General features: G+C 48.1%; 1 protein-coding gene across 1 annotated transcript in view; it reads right to left on the bottom strand.

Moving 5' to 3' along the window:
• Positions 1-17,936, bottom strand: part of LOC8031762 (ubiquitin carboxyl-terminal hydrolase 34) — a 101,134-nt gene that overhangs the window by 32,679 nt on the left and 50,519 nt on the right. Inside the window, exons 34-51 of the mRNA XM_042288594.1 lie at positions 17,643-17,741; positions 16,422-16,598; positions 15,553-15,829; positions 14,923-15,086; positions 13,922-13,987; positions 10,830-10,976; positions 10,302-10,436; positions 9,538-9,632; positions 8,964-9,133; positions 6,581-6,722; positions 5,705-5,783; positions 5,566-5,619; positions 5,291-5,452; positions 5,088-5,152; positions 3,948-4,071; positions 3,784-3,849; positions 2,706-2,869; positions 2,189-2,270 (exon numbers count right to left, since the gene is read on the bottom strand). Coding sequence (XP_042144528.1) covers positions 2,189-2,270; positions 2,706-2,869; positions 3,784-3,849; positions 3,948-4,071; positions 5,088-5,152; positions 5,291-5,452; positions 5,566-5,619; positions 5,705-5,783; positions 6,581-6,722; positions 8,964-9,133; positions 9,538-9,632; positions 10,302-10,436; positions 10,830-10,976; positions 13,922-13,987; positions 14,923-15,086; positions 15,553-15,829; positions 16,422-16,598; positions 17,643-17,741 — 2,268 coding nt within the window. The remainder of the gene's footprint in view (positions 1-2,188; positions 2,271-2,705; positions 2,870-3,783; positions 3,850-3,947; positions 4,072-5,087; positions 5,153-5,290; positions 5,453-5,565; positions 5,620-5,704; positions 5,784-6,580; positions 6,723-8,963; positions 9,134-9,537; positions 9,633-10,301; positions 10,437-10,829; positions 10,977-13,921; positions 13,988-14,922; positions 15,087-15,552; positions 15,830-16,421; positions 16,599-17,642; positions 17,742-17,936) is intronic.

Here is a 17,936-nt window from a genome sequence, read left to right as displayed (position 1 = left end):
AATGGTGCGAAAGGCAATGTCGGCCACGATGTACCAAAAAATATGAAGTAAAAAGGATAAAAAAATTAAGCTGAAATGTCTATTGTAAAAGAAACTACAGTGTGAAGGGCCTAAAACTTCTGTAATAGCCAGTTTTAAACACAGGATGCTTTTCATGAGTCGTATTCTACGAGAAAATTGTCATGAACGAGCGTCCTGGACGAGCAACATGCTGGGAACATCACACAATGCTCAGAATATTTAATATAAAGATTAAGATACAAAAAAAATAAAAAAAATGAGAAATAAAAAATTCTCATAAAAATATAGAAAAAAGTTGATAACAAATCGCTAGGCAATTGCGTTGCTTATGTCAAATGTTCGAGCACCTCAAATGTTTACATTATCGTTTAGCAGCACATCTAGCCTGTTCAGTGAAATGCCTCCCCCCCCCCCCCCCCCCCCCCCCGCCCCCCCCATTCTCAGCGGTCTTCATCAGATAATTCATTGCGTCGCAGATGTGCACTTGAACTGATAAACCTGGTGATCTTCCAGAACCTTCTAACCCTCTCTCTCCCACCTTGTCTCCTTGCCTACCTCTCGTCCTCACTCCACCCCTGACCACATGACCTCCCCGTTAACCAATCAGTGTCGAGCGTCGTGGCCACGCTTTTATCCAGGCTTCACTTTTGGGCTTCATGAAATGCCAAACACCTAACCAAAGTATGTTTCCCATCAAAACAATAATAAGTGTGTCGGGTTTGTGGCATAATCAAAGCCGCGTAATCATTTTTTTTTTATATAAAACATGATCAAAAGAGACTAAGGGTTTACTCGCAGAATAATATACGGTAATCCGTCATTATAATAAAGTCAACGGGACAGTAAAAAAAATTTGATATAAGAGGTAATTCAATAAAAGTGAGAGAGATAAGAAAAAACAGTGACAGCAGGCTCGAAGGTGGACGGGAACACTGCGTAACACTCGGACCATATATTTAATCAAACAAACCTTGGTTATAAACAACTCGCGGCAGCTTTACCAAATAAAAAAAAAAATAATTAAGTGGAGTTCGCTGATAATTTCATCCGGGCATCAGTTCTCCTCGAACTGACTCAGGCATCGCAAGAACACAGTCACCGCCGCTGCACTCCACTTTGTTACGAAGCAGTCATAGGATGCTTCATGTCTCCGCAGTCGTCGGTGTTTCAAGAGGTGCCTCTCCGACGTCGCTTGGTGTTTACCCTGGCCGCACGCAAGGTCTACGATCGAACCTCCACATCAACAAACGCAACCGAATCAGTTATCCTCGATGGCTTCGACATCATGTTTTCACACACTCCTGTCGAGAATGTTGCAGCTCTGGGAATCGTGTGCCAGCTCGGCAAGCGTGCTCTAAAGAGAAAATCTGACGTGCGCAAAGCAGCTGGCAATCTTTCACCTTCGGGTCGCGGGCATACTTTCTCTTGCGTGAGAAACTTCTCAAACCCGTCCAGTACGCCTTGCTTGTTCTGTAAAACGGTGGACAGTGTCGAACAGCCGATGTCGGAATGTCGAATTCTTTGGCGTTTTTAGACTTGGGCTGGCCACTTTTCTCAACTTCGCAGATCTAAGCGACTTCTGGTAAACACTCCCACTCCCATACGACGCACGTGTGCGTGCAGCATGTGGTACGCCGCAAGCGCGCGTCAAGCGCTTTCGGAGGGATGCTCTTCTCCGGGCTCCATCGCTCCTTTGACCCGATTCCCTCAAAAGTCAGGCAGCGGCGGCCACGGGCACCGTGAGTAGCATCGGAACGCGAACGCTGCTCCCACTCCTCCCTGGCAGCGTCGGCGCTTCGGCATCAGAAGCGGCGCTCTGCGCACTCTACCCTCCGTCACCCATTTGATCTGTCTCCTTGCTTGCTATTTTCCCAGTTTGCCTCGGTAGAGAAGGGGCAGGGTCTCCATGCGCCTCCGTGTAGACTTGAGTGCTTTCGGCACCTCGGCCATCATAATAAGCATGGGCGGCCACCGATACACTTAGAGTGATCCAGTTCAAAATGCACACATTTCGGTCGGGACCATGTTGAACTTTGAAAAAAGTGGTTTTGTTGTAACGAGGGATCACTAATATAACGAAAACACCTCTCGCAAGGCTACAGTTGCACCACCTAGAGATTTTTAGCACTCTCCAAAATCTCGAAACCATTGCAGAAAAATCGCCTACCAGAGCCAGAAGCTTGCGGACAAACCGGGTCACGCACGAGTACTGCCCAATCTGGCTCAAGTCCACGTCCGACGAGTCGTCGCTGCAAACAGAAGGCAAAAATCTCAGAAGACCCGCACCTCAGTGTCACTAAGAATGCAGGCTTTCACATAACTGAGAAGAAAAGGTACCGTAAAATAAAGATTTAAGTGCCTCGTAACTTTTCCATGAAATTTAATTCCAGAACCGATTATTCAAACATAAACTTCTTTCACGGCACGCATACCTATAACTCCACGCCGATCACCAATATAAAATCGCCATTTCTAAGAGAAGTAAATCAACACTAGCAACAGCACTGACACAGTAGGGACTTGAACACAACTTTGCACAGATGGAGCGCTGTACCAGCGCTGTATCATTCATATAGCGTGATGCCAGCACTGCATCAGCGAGGTCAGCACTATTTACAATGCACACTAATAGCCCTGAGGGAATGCTGCGTGTGGCCTCAAGGTGTTGGGCCATGGGCGGTCACCTGTCTGGGTAGGGCTGCAGGTAGAGGGAGGAGTGTCCGGGCTGCAGCTGATTGATGACATGGATGCAGAGCCGCTGGAAGAGCTGCCGCACCACCTGGTTCGGGCAGCGGATCAGGATCTGGACGGGCCAGCACTCGTCCTCCGCCATGTGGTCCAGGAACCACTGCAATCAGAGGGCAGCCGTGTTCTCCGCTTCACAAACAATAAAATTATACATGCTTGATCACGCAATAAAATTATACATGCTTGATCAAACCGCAGAATGTGTCCCGCATAACTCCGTGTGTTTTTTGTCCTAGATTTTTAAATCTCTTTATTATTTTTTTACTTTATTATTTGATTTTTTTTTAATTATTCTCATTTAAAATTTATGACTGTCGGCAGCAATTTTGAATTCGATAAAAAAGGGTGCCTTTTTCATGCACCATCTGCAAAGAGGTGAGAACGATAGGTGTAGCGCGATCGCGCGAGGAAGGCAAAATGGTGTCGTCACGTACCCGAGGGCAATAGGTATGTATGTCACGACACTATTCTGCCCGCGTTGCGCGAACGTGCTACAGCTACCGTTCTGCGGCGCGTGCGACGGTGAGTGCTGCGACGAGAATAAGACTGAAGGTTACTTGAAAAACGCGTCACTATATGGCAAAGTTCAAATTGCAGTCACCCGGAAGTTATGCCTGGAGTATTGGGACTTTCCCAGTCGTCTCATGTCACCATGATGGTCATTCGTCTGCTGGCCTAAAGTAAGATTTGCTCGTGTTCGGATGGCTCATGCGTGCCGCCATTTAGATGGCTACAGCAACGTTGTAACTGTTGCCAACAGGTTTTGAAACACAAATTTTGAGTTTTAAATGCAGTGTTAGAAATCCAGATGTTATAGTTTTGCTTTGTCACAAACTGTTTTCCAACACAAAATGCCTGCCAAGATTTCCGTGAAAAAAATCTACCAAAGACGGCACTAACAGCAAACTCCAATCGTATGGAACAATAGGGGCCAAAGTGACACTACTCTAAAGCACAGCTTATTTGGCAGCTCTACTCTACATAAATTAATGAGAACCCGTGTATCAGACCCACCTCACATGCTGCCTGGCTGGCATTGAACTGCTTCGTCAGGAGCTCGATCCACTGGGCCATTGTGGGCTACGCGAGGAGAAGTTGTGCGGTCACGAAAGGTCCTCAAACAAGAAAGTGCGCCACAAAGCAAGGCACAGAAAAAGAGGCTCGTAAGAAAGACCCACCTTCTCCTTGGCGTGAATGAGGGTCTCTAGGACAAAAGATGTTCCCAGCTGCGCCGCCAAGAGGGTAGCCTCTTCTCCGCAGGAGAGCGTTTGAGGGACCGAACTGCTCACTTGGTACAGGAAACTGTCAACAAAAGCAATGTTTTTTCTGTATAATATGAACCCTGTCAATTGGGGCACCCCGACATAGAGACAAACTTTCTTTGGGCGAAATCGGCAAATAGTACATGAATTTTTGTCTGATTATTGTGGACAATTTTTTGGGGGAACTGAGGTGTCCGTATTAATGAGACACGATCACATGAGTGTTAAACAAGGATATGAGGCACTAACTACTAAACAGAGCTTTAAAAGAGATGCTGTGGTGGCTTCTAAAGCTTAATTTTATAATCGTACTGCAAAAATTTACTATAAAAATTCACAGGGTTTCTTATGTTATCTTTAAGATGACTTGAAGACGAAAGCCCAAGCGCCGATACCGGCGATGGCGAACCTCCGAAGACAGCGTGCTCTTTGACGACGCACTTTTGGCGCCGTTAATCTCACAGCAAGTCGTACGCACGCTCTTCACCGCTGCCTGAGCAAGTGTGTCATCCTCTCCTGTTGGGTTTGTGCCGCGCGCACGCCTCCACCGATTCTGGCACAAGTAATGCCATCTCGTGGTCCAGTGGCAAACCGTGGGTTTTGGTACCTTTCGTGTGGTCGACGTGCTTTCGCTCAAGGGCTTTGAAGGTTGACTGAACAATGAGACATATAAGGCCTTCGCCCTAATAAAAAAAAGTTTGATTTCCCCACAAATTGATTGAACAGGAAATAAACCAAGCATGCTGGCCAGTGGTGTCGGAACAGGGGGGCATTTCAGACATTCATGGTAAGCATTTTGAATGTAGAATATATCCTCCCATTGCCCTCCCCTCCCCCTTCATCACCCAAACATTTGTGAAGTCAGTGGTGCCGGCAGTGTCACTTGCGTAGCGGGAGAGAAGAGAGACGTGCATGCGGCACACTTGTGTCATACACGTGCGGACAGCTTAGCTGGTTGGTGGACACTTCCGAGAACTGCCGTAAGCGGTAACATGTCCCACCCATGACAGTAAGTCAGTGAAAAAAACAGGTAAATCAACGAAGTATGACACTCACTTGAAGTATGTGTGGTCGAAGATGCTCTTGTCCTGAAGGAACTGCATGTTGTCCTGCCAAATCCACTATACACAAACAAACAAACATAAATTATAGGAAGGAACTCTAGCTGGTTTGAATTTGTGTTATATTCAAGAAGACAGCTTTTTGCCTACGCTTCGTATACATAAGCAAATGCTGGCGTGCAAAGAAAACGGACCAACCTCGGCCAGTTCGGGCGAAAGTCGCAACGTTGGAGCTTCCGTCGGCTTCGGTTCTTTCGCGGTGTCACCGACTTTTTCAGAAGCGGCGGGTTCTGGAGAATGGTTGCTCTCTTGCGTGCTCGTTGAGCAACGCTCATAGAAGAGCATGTACGCGCTGTTTGTCTGCGCAGCAGCGCAAGAGAAAGGAACGAAACAGTCAGTGTCAAAACAACATTTTAACATCATCGAAATAGCACTGGCTGGCAAGCGGCCAGTGCCACGATGCGACCGCATACCTTCTCGAAAGAAAAGTCCATAAACTTGTCCGTCACCGAATCGTAGGTTTTGCTCTAAAAAAAACGAAGGCAAATAAAATTAGTACCCAGACTTTGAAAAAGAGGAGCAAAAATTGTAAAAGTAGGAGCACAAACTCACCGTCATTTCTCCCCCGAAACACTCGGCAGCGATGTGAGACGGATCAAAGGGCTTCACCTCGGCGTCGTTGAAGAGAAACCTAGAAACGAAGCAAAAGAAACGGCCAAATTCGTCATACATGCAGAACCAGTGATTTGTGCTCTCACACAGGCCAGGTACAGACAAACACATTTAACGAAATTCTCGATTCACTATGCATCGCTTCGGAACAAGTCCAGATGCAGCCGAGCCAAAGGGACCGATCGGACGGAGCCAAAAGCGCACCATCGCGGCATTTGTCACGGTTCTGTACGTGCTCTATCATCGCTGAACCAGTCGCAAACATAAAAGGCCGAATGACTTGCGCTTTTGACACTGCTCGATTGGCCTCGTTACCTTGCCGTGCCGGCTGCGTCTGGACTCAAGCTGAAACGAAGTACAGTCACACCCATGCTTTCCCACATACGTGACTTCGCCCCGTGCCACATTCTCTGCCAGAAAGCATCGCGCAAGAAGCAAAACGTGCCTCCAATGAGAGACAATTAAAGAACAAGGTACTATGTGGTACTACCGTGCAATCCGCAGCGGACACCCGTTCTGCTGCGGGTCGCTCTCCGGCTTGATGGTCCGCGGAAACTTCAGCAGACGGAGTCGGGACGCCGCGACGACACCCGCGTTGCCTCGCACTCTTTTCCGGAACTTACACGCCCGACTGTCGGGACTGCAGCATCTGACGGCGCGACACTCCGACTGTTGCGACGCCGTTCAACGCCGCTTCGGGACCGTTTTCGACACGCGGCCGGCGGAGCGGGACGCAAACCACCCTGGTCTAAAACGCATTCCGGGTGCCGTTCTTCCGACGGGACAGGGAGGAGAATGAGCATGACGGGCACCCACCACTTGTCCTTGCCGGGGCTCAGCCTCTCCCGAATGAAGCTGTAGTAGTGGCCCCCGTCGGCCGTGCCCGTGTGGACCGTCACGCCAATCAGGTCGTACTCGTAGCTCGTCCCGTCCTCCTGGGCCACGCCGCCGGGGCTGCCTACACGCAAGGAAAACAAAACATTCCCGCATTAGGCGGAGACAGAACGACACTCTGTTTTGACGAAGGTCCCGCGACACTCAACCGGCGTCGGACTGGCTTCGACGGCTCCAAGCGACGTAAGGTGGAACAGAACATATGAGAATAATCTTTCTCACAGAAACGCCGTGCTCAATTTCGTACTCTGCGTACAACGCCGTCAAACTCGCCGACACGAGCCCGCATCGGGCTTGCGCCGGGAGGTTTAGTTTGTTTCGCACATACTCTCGCGAAAATCAGACACTAGACAAAGCCCCACCCTCATAACAGTAGCTTTGACGGTGCAGTACACCATGCACAAAATGAAGTAAAAGCAGTGTGTCAATCTTTAACCCTTTCGCTTCCGCGGCATCGACGCCCGTTCCCGCAAGCTGTACCGTGCAACTTTTCCCACGCGGACTGCCGTGTGTGGCGTCGTAAAGGGAGCTTTAGAACTTCTGCTATATAACTCGCAGGTCAACACTTTTTACTTCATTTTGTTCGGGAACGTCTTCCGGAAGCAATGCGCTCAGAGTACCTTGCAAGTGTGAAAGGTCTTAAAGCAGACGGGCATGTGAAGTGCCACACACATCGCTTTCACCATCACTGCCACTCTCATCGTTGCTACTATCTTGGACCGATATAGTTTCTGAATCATCGCCAAAGGCATTTTCGTCATCACTTTCGAACACCAGCTTGAAGATTTCCTCACATGCGAGCATTCTCTTCTTTTGCGACGACATGTTTCAGGCGCAGCGAACGAACCGACAAAGAAAACAAATCTGCAAACTTTGTTTTGCGGATTTTGTTTTCTTCTAAACAACCAAAGCTCAAAAATAGTGGACAACTACCGTAAAATACCGGGCAAGCGCCCACTCAAATTTTAGGCATAAGTGCGAAAAAATGGGGGATGGGCGCTTGTCCGGTTGTCAATTTTACATATCAATGTACTGTGCACATTTTCTCAGATCTTACAAATTTGGGTATGGGCGCTTAGAGTGGTATGGGCGGATGTGCGGTATTCTACGGTATGTCCATCTGGTGCGAAAAAGATGAGACAACCAGAAACCAGTGTACAGGGAAGCGCCATCTACTCGGGCTTTTTAAAAACAATGCGTTTTCCGGACGACAACAATCTCCCGGCTTCTCACACTTTGGCCTTGGCGGAAGCAGCCAGCGGATCGCCAGCTTTGCAAGCGAATAGGTCAAGGGCCGGTTCACACGTTTGCGCTCTAGTGCGATCGACTGCATTCGAACATCTTGCGACCACCTACGACGAGAGAACTCGCTGGTACACTCGCGTCGTCTATCGGGTACCCCGAAGTCGATTACGATCTGCGTGTATTTCGGAGATCCCTACACGAAAACTCCCAAGTGCCCTGGGGCTACCCGGTAGAAGTCTGTTCTCTCGTCGTAACTGGTCGGTGGCGTTGCAGTTGAGCGCACTCAAGCACGAGTGTGTGCCTTAAGGGGAAACATAAGCCCAAGTTTCAAATTTTTTTTTTATTTTTTTTTTTTTCAATTTTGAGGTTTTCGGTTTTAGAACCTAATTATACACCCTTACACTAAATTTCATAACCATGCGCCAAATAGCTACGTCGATATAAAATATTTTCAACACATTATGAGGCAGTAACAAAGAAAAGGAGTTCAATGTTTGAATGACTTTTTCTCAGTTGCACTTTTTGATGCAAGTTTCATACGAAGGAATCTTTTGTTCGAAGGTAAAAGTATTCTGATACCACAATCAAGATGTTTCTGAACTGAAATTTACTGGGGAATCGGGCTATCTACTTTATTTTGTTTTAAGTTAAAGTCCTCATTGACAAAAACTATGTTTTAAAAAATTTACATAGGACAGATATGCATCTCATATTTTGAGGTAATAACTCATCCTGAAATATTTATGTTTGAGTTATAAAAACTAGATAGCCCGAAGTCCCACATCCCCCACTTTATATTCAAGCAGTTAAAAGCGTGCTTAATAGTTTCACTTGCATATCATAGATTTCTTAACGAAGAGTGACACATCTCCGTATGCAGGTAAGTAAAGTTGTCTTAGAGAGCTGACAGTTTGCACAGTGCACCTACACCTGAAGTTAAATCTCCCCCACAAATTTCATTCCGATCACTTGAGTAGTTCAGAAGTTCAACCTGTAGCCAGTGTCCCCCCTTAAGACCACGACCAAAAAGTGTCCATGCGAGTTCGGCCAGCGCACTCACTGCAGCGTGCTTGGCTGGGCAGCAGGTTGCTCTCCATGTAGTTGGCCATGTCCAGGCGCAGGGGAAACGAGAAGTGGGTGTTCACTTTCTCCTTCATCATCGTCACCATGTTGAAGGTGTACCGCATCGTGTTGAAGCACAGGATCTGCGGAAGCCTCTGCACGCACGCCCTGCACGCGGAACAATCGGCCCGTCAGTGCTGCAAAGGTGCTCGTGGATATTCCTTCAGGTGTGTACAAAGAATGAACAAAACTTTGCCCCTTTCCCGCATTATCGTGGCAAAAGCAGTAGTAACGCAAAATGTGCAACTGCTGCTTTTGTGTTACTGCATGCGCAGGTGAAACGGCGTTCGACCAGGGCTCGGTCGGAATGGACATGCATCAAGGCCGAACGCCGCCACACTACTCATGTGACACTCTTCCGTTTTACGAGAACATTACAAAAAGGGTCTAGAAGCCAGCCATGTAACCAATTTCATGTTAAAAGTGCAGCCAGCATTAGTACGAAAGTCAACATAATAAATGCCCGAGCCACTGATGACACAAAAATGACAGGAGGAAGGGAGGGTAGTCACCTCTTTTCTGCACGCACTTTCCGGCCGCACTGAGAACAGGTGTACATGTTGTCTCCTTCGAGGGTGTCCTTCACCGTCAGTTCGTCCATTGACTCCTGCAAAGCGCCGTCGAGAACCCCACAGCTCCAGTTGAGCCCCGCCAATACGCCTTCGACCAATGCTCCTCTCATGGCCAGAATTGTGCAAATGTCCCTAAATTGCTAGTAACAACTCTTAACAACCTCAAACTGTCACTGTATCCGAGGCGGACAAAGCCCATGAACGCACGAACATCAAAGGCGCCAGCTACTGAAAAAACGGGCCCCATTTCCTAATTAAAAGTTTCGGAAAATCCCTTATAACTCTAGAATAAGATAACGATTAGTTCTGATGCTTCGGCAGCTGGTCCAGACTGCTAGCACTAGATTTGGGTGGAGACCGAGCATTCGGCAATGCACTGTTTATTTTGGTAGTAATAAAAAAAAAAAAAGAACATTGCCTTTTTTTTTTTTTTTTTGTTGGGGACATGCCGCAGTACGTCTCACAGGTACAATAAGTCAAAGAAATTCAGATTGTCTAAATTATGCCAGTGGGGCAAACAGCTAATGTAAGCTCAACGTAAGGCACTCTAAAATGCCGCATTAATGTTCACGAGCCACTATGTATTGACGATAAAAAAAAAAACGGCAGTCAATCGAAAGGTCTAGAAAGCACACTACAGAAACCTACACCCCACAATCCGACACAAATGCAGTCGGTTTCGTATGCAGAGGCCGGCGACTCACGTAGAGGTTGCGCATGTCCGCCACCTGGCAGCGTAGCGTGTAGAACTCTTCGAGCGTGCGGCTGATGTGGCTGCAGTCCAGGGAGACCACGTTGTTGGAGAGGACTCCACAGAACAGACGCTTCACCAGTTCCTTCTGTTGGGGGAGGGAACGAGTCGAGAACACAAAATCAGTCAACCGGTTCGACGGAACGTTTTCAGTGTACGAAAACTCAAGACCCTGATCGGACTGGTTCACACACTTGCGTTTTGAGTGTGCTATACACCAGAGAGGAAGCATTCCCAGACTACCCAATAGATGTCGCCAGTGTTCTCTCATTGTAAGCGGTCACAATCAGTTGCATACTCAAACACAAATGTGCGAACTATCCTTTAAAGTGCGCACAAAACTCAGAAGGTTGAGTGTTAAAGAAAGCAAGACGTCGCTGACAAGTTTGTAAACAATGTATGGTTCCTGGACGACCATGTCCACTACCAAACAATTCATGGTGATCCGTCAAAAAGACAAAAGAAGAAAGAGGGCACGAACTAGCTGTGGGGCCATCTCTTCCAGCTTGCTGATGAGGTCCGTGAAGAACTCCACCATGTCCTTTTGCTCCCCCGTGTTCAGCGGCTGGTGGTCCATCGTGTAGGCCTTGCAGAAGCTGCGCGGGCTGTAAGCCTTGCGCTCGCTCTCCTGCGCAAAGCGGGACGGCAGAGACCCCGTGGGAAAAGGGGACCAAAGTGAACTCTGTGTTGTCAACTTCGAATGGGCCCTAAAATGGCAGCTGGTCTCACTGTGACGATGCGAGTACACATCGCGACACTGTTAGCGCGAACACGACATCGGCGCATTTTCGCATTTTACTTCTAAATAGTATTAGCGAGCACGAAATGTTTTCGCTTACATTATAGAACTAAATAAGCTCTTTCCGTAGCAATATTAACTTGGATGACATACCTTGGTTTCAAAGAGAAAAATTGAAAAAAACGGCGATCGCTTGTTCGCGCTAACAGTGTCGCGCTCTGTACAGCCGTGATGCCATCAAAAGTCTAGTGCACAGGCTTTGACTATTCTAGTTGGTGTTGCTTGGCCCCGGGAGTTTTTAAACTTTTTGATCCTGATGAATTCCTAACCATTCTGAATGTCGACCGAAAGACCCGATACACGTCTCAATCATATCTGATAAACTGGGAGACACACAGAATGTATTGCGATGCTGCGTGTATGATTTCAAGTGACGCCCAAACTTGATGTCAGTGCACGAGGCGTCGTGGGACCCGGTGCTGGCTAAGCATGCGGCTTTTCTCATGAAACACAGTCACCAACACATTCTGTGCTACAATAATATCAATGCCGACAAACAGCGTCTATAATACACGCAGACTAGGAAAAGAAGCGAGAATATCGGGCTCACAGTCACATATCATAGCGCTTAGATTGAAGAAAGAAATCCGTTCTACATTAGAGAAAGTTTGAATATTCGGGAAGCCCCTGGAGGTACTCTTGTGAGCCCCCGAGCCCACAGAAGCGCAGTTCAAGAATTAGAGATTGAAGGAAGCATCACAGCACTGGTTTCTTACATCATGGAGATTATGTACGCTTACGCCAAGGTACAACTCAAGTGACTGGCACATCCGTGCTTTGTATTCCACGTACAAAGCTACACTCCTTTAACTTTTCTTTTTTTTTTTTTTTTTTATTTATTATGTTCAAATTTAGCATTCTGATGTATTTCTCAGTGGCAATTTCAAATACACAATTAGTTTGCAGATAGCTTTACTAGATCCCAAGTTATCAATAGATCTGTCATTTTAAGTAGGTCCTCCATACAGGTAGTTAGCGTAAAATTCTTCACAATATATAAGAAATGTTTATAGAATTGCATTCGCTAAGGCATGTTTTGTGTAGTGATGGTATTTTAAGCCTGATTTAATGATATTTCATTGGTAAAAGAACATCTGCAATCAAGTTGCACAAAACGGGAGGCTATATCTTTTTGAGAACAATTAATTCAAACTATTGTACGACATATAAAGCAACAAAAGTAGTATCCCCGCAAAAAGCATGCTTTGGTGAATGCTAATTCTAGAAAAATTTCTTAAAATATATTCTGAACAAATTTTACGCTAACGACCCGTAAGGACCTAATTAAAATTACAAATTTACTAATAACTCAGGATCTAAAAAAGCTACCTGAAAACGAATTGCATATTTGAAATCACCATAGAGAAATACATCAGTAAATTAAATTTCAATAAGATAAACAGAAATATTTTTTTTTAAATTAAAGGGATGCTGAATCAAAATTTGGAGCTCACAAAAAAAAAGGCTGGAGCAATAGGCAAGACGCTGAAAAACCCAAAAACATCCCTCGTACAGCGATATCTCCAATGGCTGGCCGTATTTTTGTAAAAGAAGTGCAGGATCGAACATGGCCGACGAGGCCAACGAGACATGTCACGTCACGATTCTCATTCCCTCCCCTCTTCGCTTCGTCCCCTCGAGCAGGTGAACTGAAGCGAGGAGGAGAATAGCAAGGCCACTTACCCCATTCTCAACTGTTCCAGGAGGATTGCGATGTCATAGTCCTCGCCTGATCGTGCCCTTCTTTTCCAAAAATATGGCCATCCGTTTGAGATACTGATGCACAAGTGATGTTTTAAAGTTTGTGGCGTCTTGATCATCACCTCTGCGACGTTATATTGCGAAATCCAAATTTTGGTTCAGCATCTTTTTAACTACCGTAAAATACCGGGCAAGCGCTCATCCAAAATCTAGAGATAATCATGAAAAAATGGGGGATGGGCGCTTGTCCGGTTATCAATTTTACATATCAATGTCAGCTCTTACAAATATGGGTATGGGCGCTTAGTGTAATATGGGTGGATGCGCAGTATTCTATGGTAGTTGTAACGCTTCGTATCTCAACGTGAGTGTATGTAAGCTGCATAACATAACAAAACCAAAACCAGCCTTTAGCCTAACTCGCACCAAGTTTGAAATTGAGGAAAACTTAGGATATTGTCCTGCGACATCTTAGGAGTTCTTTTAAATGCGTTAGCATTTATTGTCCTGGTGCACGCAGCCATCTTTTGTTTGGAGGGTTGTGGTTTGGACCGGACTGAAATGGACGGGACTGGACTGGTATTGTAAGGCCAATGTGCGGTACCAGCCATGCTCTTTCGCTCGTTACGTCCACTTTCCCTCTTACAAGAGGAAAAGAATCTTCTCGCACACTTCCAATGATGTGCCGCGGGAGCGAGGGGAGGGGATCGAACGGCTGCGGCGGCGGCACAACGTACGCGACGACGTAAAACCAAGGCGCAGCAGCGACGCCGTTCGTGCGATACCGCTGACACCCGGGACGAAAGATTGGCTCTTCAAAGGTATGTGAACCATAGGCAGCGATTGTGGAAAGTTGCGGTGGCCGCATCGAAAACCGTTGACATCCGGGAGAATGTGCTGGCTTTCCAAACGTAACAGTGTGCAGACCGTCGGGAGGTTGAGATTTCCACCCTTTGCCGAGTCGGAACCCCTGCGCTAAATGCCTAAGCATTTTGTCGAGAATCGGACTAGCAACGGCAGCAGTTTCATCATTTTTTTTTTAACAGCCATTGCTGCGCACCACTTCGACTTACCAGGAGGTAGGCAAACATGCGCTGAAGTTCCTTCAAGGTCTGGCCGTGTTTCCCTTCCGCACTCATCTGAAAGAACATGACAGAGAAAAAGGCCATACATAAGAAACCCACAAGTCACCATGGGAAAAGGGGGGTGGGGAAGGGGGGGCGACTCGATTAGCGCGTATAATAAACACCATTCTTTTTTATTCTCGTCTTCATTGCCCCCTGCCCTTGTTGCAAGGGGCCTAGTATTCACCCACACATTTTACCTCTTCTGAGATATACTCACTACCACTGTGCCTGAAACGTGTCCCCGACTGGTGCGTTTACCGCGTCCTAAAGTGTGGTCCCTCAGTTTCCACCCAGCAGCGCCAGAGAAGCGCCACGCTGTTGCCAGCTGCGATCCCGGCAGTGTCGCAGCAGTGGGGGTGGATGTGATCTTTGGCAGCTAGGAGTTTGGATGTTGTGAAGATAAAAGTCAAATTTGGGGGTTTTACGTGCCAAACCAACGAAGGGCATCTGAGGACTGAGGATTAATTTCGACCACCTGGGGATCTTTTGACATGCAACCGAAAGCTCAGTTGCACGGTGCCTTCTCCGCAGTGAGCATCCGTCATATTGCAGGCACCTCGGCCGGGATTCGAAACCACCACCTGGGGATCCGTTGGCCGCTTTGCCTCGGAGCCACCGAGGTGGCGACGCCGCGAAGACTGCAATGCTTGCATTCTCTCGCGCTTCTTTCCGTAACTTCCATGTTCAACCGCCGGGATGGCGACGTTCGACAGCGAGACCCTCCAGCCTTCGTGACGTCCATTGTTGCCACTTTGGGACCCCGTTCGATGCACAGGCGGAATAGAACACTAAACACGCCGGCCAGACAAGCATTTCAGGCATCTAAAGCCCTACCGTAGCTAGCCCTACAAACTAGGGGGCGCAGCTTGCTTGTAAACTGTGCTCGGAGAGGCGCAGTTACGTTCCCCTTCCTTTTTCGTAAATCAAGCGCAATGGATTGGCGGTACCTGTGCGGAGAGGATGGATGCCCTGGCCTGGGGCAGCATGAACAGGTGCTGCATGCACGAGGCCAGGTAGCAGGTGGCCCCCAGGTTGGTGAGACCCACGTAGCCACACTCGGAGCGCCCGTCCTCCTGGGGCCAGTAGTCCCACGGGTACGGGCTGTGAGACTCTGCAAGGGTATGCCAAAGAAGAGTTGTTTGAAATGGCTCTCGGGAACACCCCGTTTTAGGGCTGTGCTCGCGCCCACACCCCGCTTACTGCTTTCAAAGAAAGTTGCACTAGCTTGATCATGCTGACAGAGACCAGGGAGCACAGAACGTGTTGAGAATGAGATGGGCACATGTCACGTGTGTGTTTGATGTCATGAGGTCCCATGATTGTGATGTCACACGACGTTATGATGTCACATGATGTCAGTCACGGGACCTCATGACATCGTGAAACACCGTGATGTCACGGTCATGTGATGCCACGATGTCATATGACACCACGTGATGTCATGACGTCACGTGGTCCCACAGTCCTCCGTGACAGTCCTTCATGAAGATTTTTCGTCACTGTCTTCTCATATAATTCAGCCGATAAAACACAATCTGCGTTTACAGCTTGCGCGTCATCAAAAGGGGACAGCTCACTCGGGGAGTGCTGCTGGAGCAGCCGGGCGTGGAGCAGCCGGAAGTTGTCCTCGGATCCCCGGACCAGCTCCAGGAGCAGGTCGTAGGCGGCCGCCCTCACTCCTGGGGATTTGCACTTGAGCAGGTGGCGCTGCTGATGCTGCAGCTGCTGTTGATTCTGCTGCTGATGCTGCGGCTGCTGCTGATTCTGCTGCTGCTGTTGCTGCTGCTGCGGCGACTGGGTCAGGCTCGCCGACCCCGCCGCAAACAGGCAGCCCAGAACGCCCAGGGCAAATTCCTGACAGTGCAGAGGGAGAGGTTGCAACACCTGTTCAACCCAGTGAGACACTAGTACGTTCCATGATGGGAGCAATGTCCACCGGCGTCCCAGAAGGGCATGCCCACACGAGTGAGCGCTCGTATGGCTGATATTAGCACTGCTTTCACGAGGGCAGCGACATATCGCCACGTGCATGGACGAGCGCTTCTCCGTACTTCAAAAAGATTTGCGTTTACTTTTGCGCCAAGTGTAATAGATAAGCAGGCCAACATGACCTTGCCGAACAAGTCTCCCGGGTGTTCCATGCACGAACATGCTAGGCGAAATGTTCGCGATATCGAGTGTAGCAGAGAAGGAGCCCAGCATGGCCTTGCCGACCCGCTCCCGGCCTCTCGAGCCGGCCAGCTGTTACGCCGACACCTCGACGCTCGCTCCCGTTTTCTCGACGCACGCCCTTTCTTTCATTTTTGGCACAAGTTCGCCCATTAAACCACTTTTATTTTTAGCAGTTTTATGCTCGCCGACCCTTTTCCGTCCGCAACAATGTCCTGCAGTAAAGGAACGTGTCTCCGCCTACCCGTACGTAAGCTGGACCCGTGTAGCCACCCACCTGCCCCTGCTTGGTGAACTTGAAGGGGGGATTGTGCTTGGTCACGGCCGTGGCCAGGGCTAGGAGGCCATAGAGGCCGTCGTCCTCTCGGGAGCTCTGGGGCACCTCCCGCACCTCCCTGCCCAGGACAGCCTCGGCCAAGCAGGACGCGAGTCCGTCCAGGTCCACCAAAGGTTTCTGAAACGTACGTCACCACCTTGTCAGCCCCCTCGCAATCGTATGCCAGGCGTTTCCTCGAACACTTCCAAGCATCCCAAAAAATTGACCGTTTGAAAAAAGAGGAAACTCTTTTTGGGGACAAACTGTCAACCACAAAAAAAAAAAAAAAAGAAACGCAAATTAGCAAAATAATTACTCCAAATTTACTAATTAACATTTTTATTTTGTAAAAATAAACATAAACACAAACATGAACCCTTAAATCAGTCAATTCTACGGCTAGCTGAAGCATGTGGGAAGCGCGAGAGTGCGGTAAAGTTACCCCTCGCGCAGCAGGCCCAAGGCCAGCTACATGAGAGTGCGAACGATAAAAATGTAATTTGCATTTTCTCATCGCACCCTTGCGCCTCCCACATGCTTGGAGTGGTCCTGAAACTGACTCATCTAAGAGTTTCGATGATGCCCAAGTTTCTAATTGAAAGCATATGTTTATTTTCACAAATTAAAACATTAATTAGTAAATTTTAGCTAATTACTTTGCTAATTCGTGTATCTTGCAGTCTGACGTCTGCCGTGGCTGACAGTTTGTTTCCGAAAAGAGCTTCTATTTTTTCTCATACACCCTATCTTTTTATTTTTGAAAGTCTTCGGAGAAGCACCCAATATATCAGGCGTGGCCAAACTGCGGCTCACAAGCCACATACGGCTCTTCACGGGTCGCCCACGGTTCCCTGGTTAGCGTCTTTTTAGAAATTTTCATAGAGCGCCGATTTTACCCAAGGGCTATCACAGCAGTCCGATGGCTCTGCCTTCGGACAGCCGACGAAAACCAAAGTACACACGAGACGGGGCACCACGACGACGGCGACCCTTGCATCCGTTCGCCTTTCTCGTTGGCCTTTCTACGACCCACAGCCACGAACGTGACATTTGACAGCATGGCGCGCCGGCTCTTGCGACGCCATTTGTTGGCACTTTGGCACCGTTTTCAATGCACGAGCAGGATAGGGTGGTAAATTCAGCAGCTGGAGACGCATGCCGGGCGCTGGGCCAGTGACGTACCTGATCAGGTACGGTCTCCTCCTCCAGATTGTCCACGAGTTGGCACACCAGGAAGAAGTAGTCCCTGCAGCCTGGGCCGTACGACTCCTTTTCTCCTTCCTAAAGAATGGTGCGATTCGGTCGACTTTGAGACCTCAAGCGCTGACAAAGACAAGTCACATCTACAAACCTACAAGTCAGTGCTGACTTTTAGGCTAGAAAATGGAAAAACGATGCATCTTTCAAAATTACAAACTTTAAATCTAGAGTTGTCTCTCTAAAGATGGCTCGAAATAATATATATATATACAATAC

Source organism: Ixodes scapularis, unplaced genomic scaffold, assembly GCF_016920785.2.
Source record: "Ixodes scapularis isolate PalLabHiFi unplaced genomic scaffold, ASM1692078v2 PGA_scaffold10__122_contigs__length_95168666, whole genome shotgun sequence".
Taxonomy (NCBI): Eukaryota; Metazoa; Arthropoda; class Arachnida; order Ixodida; family Ixodidae; genus Ixodes; species Ixodes scapularis.
This window is presented reverse-complemented; position numbering and strand designations above follow the sequence as displayed.